Below are 5,269 nucleotides of genomic sequence, written 5' to 3'. Positions count from 1 at the left end.
TTCATAAATACCATGAACCAAGTGAACTCACTCTTGGTGGCATAATTTCTCAGAGCTTTGTTGCTTCTGAGGAGATCACATTCAAAAGGCACCCCTTTCCAGAAATATTTGTTGAGTTCATGTAAGAAATTGGATGATTTAGAATCATATTGTAGCTCTGTCTAATAATACTTAGAAGCCAAATGCTATTTTTCTTTCCTTATTTCTTCAGTGGGGTGGGAATCTCTCCTGAAACTGAATCTTTTTCTTTATTTTATCAAATTCATTTGTAATGGAGTAAGTGTCCTTTTAAATTAATATTTTCAACTACTATATCTATGGATACAATCCACTCATGTCTGTCTGACTATCTATCTATCTATCTATCTATCTATCTATCTATCTATCTATCTATCTATCTATCTATCTATCTATCTATCTATCTATCTATCTATCTATCTATCTATCTATCTATCTATCCATCCATCCATCCATCCATCCATCCATCCATCCATCCATCCATCCATCCATCTATCTATCTATCTATCTATCTATCTATCTATCTATCTATCTATCTATCTATCTATCTATCTATCTATCCATCCATCCATCCATCCATCCATCCATCCATCCATCCATCCATCCATCTATCTATCTATCTATCTATCTATCTATCTATCTATCTATCTATCTATCTATCTATCTATCTATCTATCTATCTATCATCTCTGTCTCTGTTTCTGTATCTCTATCTCTATCATCTGTCAGCTGTCTGTCAGCTGTCATCTATCATCTATCACCTATCTATAATCATTCTTGTGAAAGGTAAAATAGCATTAAACATAATATGTACAATATATACAATGGGTAGGATCAGTCAATTTTTTTTGCTTTGGGTGACATATTTCCTTTCTGATTATTGTTTTATTTTGAGAAATACATTTAGCAGAACTTAATACTTGCAAATCATCAGGTATATTACATTTTTTAAAAAAGTAGTAGAAGAAGAGATTCACCCACTACAAACAAAGATCATATCCCATTCACTCTCATAAGCAACATAATATAGAAAATGTAAAAACTGCTAGTGTCAATTATACTGCAGACCTGATGCAGAACAAGATACCAACTTAAAACATGTAGGAAAAGTAGTAGAATTGGTTTGCTAAGCCTTAGCTGTTATCTTACAAATTAGTTTTGGGAAGAGTTGTGGTGGGGGGAGAAGAATAATAGTTTAATGCAAATTAAATATTTGCTTGTGATGATGCAGAAATATGTGAAAGAGGTGATGTGTGCATATTGACAACACAATTCTGCTTTGGTCCTATGAGTCCTTGGTGCTCTTTAACATTGGTCACTTAGTTCATTCTCTGAGTGTAGTCACTTTGATTGTAGAACCTCTCTCAGCTACACTGTTTCTGATATGTATTCCATGAACATGGAAATAGACATGGATGATACCTTGTTGTAATTAATATCAAGATTGTTAGGAAAACCTTATATTTATTTCAAGTGGAGTTAACATGTACTGTAATTGATTGAGTCTATTTATTATTTTCCAATTGAATTACAGATTACTGATCCAAAGTTACCAACATATCTTAGCTCTGGTTTTTGCGGTAAAGGAGATTAATGCAGACCGTACAGTCTTAACCAATATCACTTTGGGTTTCAACATCTATAACAACTATTTTGATCCAAAGCTTACATATGCAGCTACAATGGAAATTCTCTCCACACCTAGCAGATTCATCCCAAATTATAAATGTGATTTCCAGAACAATTTGGTAGCAGTCATTGGAGGGCCTAACTCAAATGATTTTCTTCACATAGCAACTATTCTGAGTAAATACAAGATTTCACAGGTAGTTCCTTTCATGAAAGAGAAGAAACTGAAGAAGTCCTTCCCAATTCCCTTAGTTGTTAAATGCAAAAACTAAGTTTTTTGGTTGCAGAATGCTTATTTGAACACTAATTAAACACAATAAAAAGCTAAAAATGAGCTTCATAAGGGAGACTATATGAAATAAACCAAAATATGGAATACATTTATATATTTTTATAATAATTATGTGAATTAAATATTTTAATATGTATTAGTATTGACAGGGTTCAGTTTAGCTGCTCATAAAATACATACATTAAACTAATATCAGGACCATGTGATTTCAGTCAAAGATAGGCAGTACAGTCTTAGAAACATATCGACAAAAATAAGGCTAAGTAACTATTCTTTCTGAAATGAATCTTTCTCCTAGCTTCTTCTCCTTCTTCCTTCACACTTTCCTTTTCTTAGCTTGCATATACTTCTGCTCCAAAGACAAATGGACCAAATCAAGCAATTTCCTTCCATTGGATGTTCCCAACTGTGGATTATCAGTATCGTGGAATTCTCCAATTGTTGCTACATTTCAAATGGACATGGATCGGAGTGTTTTATGTTGGTATTGGAAGTCAAACAGAAACATTTTTATGGAAAATATTACCCTTGTTTTCACAGCACGGGGTCTGCTTTGATTTTATTAAGGAGTTAACAGACAAGGGTTTAAGTGAAGCTCAAGCTGTTGCAGTCTCAGCAATTCCAAATATAAGTCTTGCATGGAAAAGCACAGTGAATACAATTATCTTTCATGGAGAATATCAAGGGATAATATATTTGTGGATTCTACTTGAAGTCTCAGCATTTCATAGTTTGTCAGAGAAAGCAAAGGTCTGGATCATGACAGCAGATGTAGACTTTACATCAGTCTTGTTTCAAAAATACTGGAGCATGGATTTCCTTCATGGTTCTATATCCTTGGCAGTTCAATCTAAGGAAGTGTCAGGATTCCAGAGATTTGTTCAGATGAGGAACCCTCTTTTGAATAAAGAAGATGGCTTCTTGAAAGAAATCTGGCAGCAACTGTTTAATTGTCTGATTCCAAACTTTTTCACTGAGTTAGATGATCAGAATATCTGCACTGGTGAGGAGAGGTTGGAGACACTTCCAATGACTGTTTTTGAAGCAAGGATGACTGCCCATAATTATTGTGTCTACAACGCTGTCTATGCTGTTGCATATGCTTTGCATGCCCTGTATTCATCCATGGACCACCAAAGATCAGGAGTGACCTGGAAACTCCTTAAACAACAGTCTTGGAAGGTAAATCTCTTTATTAGAATTGTGCCATAACTTCTGATGCAAAGCAAAATTATAAACCTTTTTCATTTAACTGAATCCTGATGTCTGCAACTGAGAGTGTCACATTTCCATTATAATAAGAACCAATGGCTTCTTCATGTTGAATGCATACATTAAAATCAGTGGCTAAAGCTTATCTGCAAAGCAAAAAGTTGAGGTGAGGTTCCAGGTGTCCACACATCTTGAGTTAGCATTTTTTCATTCATTTCTACAATTGTTTTAAGTCCCAATTCTCATTCATTACAATGCTGGTCTCATACAACTTGTTCCAATCTGGAAGTGAATTATTTCTACTTTTCACATTACAACCTGCTCTCCTTGTTTGGCTCTCTCCATTATCTTCATAAGAATGTGTAAAATTCATTGCAGATCTTTGTCTGGTTCTGGTTTTTACCAAGAAGAGATTGTGTAGAGGAATGCATCTTATACCATGTTCATACTGATCCAAACATTTTCCAAAAAGTATCTCATTATAAAATACTAGATCTATGAGTTCCTGACTATGATGTCTGCCAAATATATTGGGAAAATAAATAATTTCCTATCAGAAATAAAAAAATAGTTCAAAAATGTTTTGTAGCAAACACAATCCATGACTCTTACTTCTGTATATTTGAATTTTAGTTTTGGAGTTTTTATTCTAGAACTAGCCAATGTTCCTGCCTTTGGATATTATATTGAAACCCTGTGCAATTTTATTCATCTCTCCATATCAAAATGCTTATATCTTACAAGTATAATCACATATCCATTTCAATATCAGCATTAATTTTTGCTCATTCTTATTTATTTTATTAAAAAATAGATTCATATTGTTATCATATACTTTGGAAAGGAAGAGGGAGGTAATGAAATACCAGATGCATTTTGACCCTCAGCTGTTACAACTGAGATTTTTCAAACTATCTTTCTATTAAAAAAAATACTACTATAAAACTAGCAATTGTTAAGATCCTTCTGCAGACATCTTCTTTTTGGATACTTCTGATATTTTAATTAGGGAATTTTAGATTTGCACAAGAATGTCATGTTTTGTCCATAAGAAATAAATATATGTTTTAGAAATTGTGGGAATCCTATTCAGAGATCAACCCTGCAAAAACATTATTGATCATTTTTTAGAATGATAAGAAGCTTAAAAATCTACTTCCATCAAGACAATGATGCAATTAGGAGTATTTGTTTTCTTTTTTGTTTGAATTCACCATGCTTTTATTTTTATTTTATTTTTCTAACTTTTTCTTCTTTCCTGTTTAGCTTCACCATTTTCTGAGAGGAGTATCATTTAATAATAGTGCTGGGGATAAGATTTCCTTTGATGATAATGGTGAATTCAGAGGTGGATTTGACATCATAAACTGGGTCACATTCCCAAATCAGTCCTTCCTTAGAGTTAAGGTGGGAACCATTGATCCAGACCCACTCTCATGTCACCTGCTGACCATTAGAGAAGATGACCTCATCTGGCCCAACTGGTTCAATCAGGTAGAATCCCTGTCTTGTCCACTTTGATTTATTACTTTGCCCAATATTACTAGGAGGTTCACATAAAGCTAAATCAATTGAATTCAAGTGACTATACTGATAAAATGTATGTAGTAGTCCTTGACTTACAACAATTCATTCAGTGACCATTCAAAGTTACAAAAGCACTGAAAAAGGTGACTTATGACCGATTTTCACACTTACAACCATTACAGCATCACTATTGTCACATGGTCAAAATTCAGATACTTGGTAACTGACTCAACTGCAGTAATTCACTTAACAACTGTGGCAATAAATGTCATAAATGGGGAAAATTCACTTAACAACTGTCTCGCTTAACAACAGAAATTTTAAGCTCAATTGTGGTTGTAAGTCAAGGACTACTTATACTCTATTTTGCCTTGTTTTCATTTTCATTTTTTTTTTCATTTTATTAAATTTATACCCCGCCCTTCTCCCGTAGGACTCAGGGCGGCTTACAGCCAGTTAAAAACAGTTAATACAATACAATAGAGGTTTTAAAAATCATTAAAAATAAATATATAATCGGCCGCTTCTACTAAAATTTGGCTAAAAACAATTTAAAATGCCCCTAGGCCAGTCCTGCCCGCTGGAACAACC

At 33.6% G+C, this 5,269-nt stretch overlaps 1 protein-coding gene across 1 annotated transcript in view; it reads left to right on the top strand.

Annotated features, from left to right (window-relative positions):
- The first annotated feature begins 1,417 nt into the window (after positions 1 to 1,417).
- The window catches only part of LOC107286618 (vomeronasal type-2 receptor 26-like), an 11,086-nt gene continuing 7,234 nt past the window's right edge, over positions 1,418 to 5,269 (top strand). The window contains exons 1-4 of the mRNA XM_015815011.1: positions 1,418 to 1,446; positions 1,553 to 1,844; positions 2,480 to 3,121; positions 4,418 to 4,645. Coding sequence (XP_015670497.1) covers positions 1,418 to 1,446; positions 1,553 to 1,844; positions 2,480 to 3,121; positions 4,418 to 4,645 — 1,191 coding nt within the window. The remainder of the gene's footprint in view (positions 1,447 to 1,552; positions 1,845 to 2,479; positions 3,122 to 4,417; positions 4,646 to 5,269) is intronic.

Source organism: Protobothrops mucrosquamatus, unplaced genomic scaffold (assembly GCF_001527695.2).
Source record: "Protobothrops mucrosquamatus isolate PMUCROS unplaced genomic scaffold, P.Mucros_1.0 scaffold303, whole genome shotgun sequence".
NCBI classification, from domain to species: Eukaryota; Metazoa; Chordata; class Lepidosauria; order Squamata; family Viperidae; genus Protobothrops; species Protobothrops mucrosquamatus.
The sequence above is the reverse complement of the archived record's forward strand: the minus strand, read 5'-3'. Positions and strand labels throughout refer to the sequence as shown.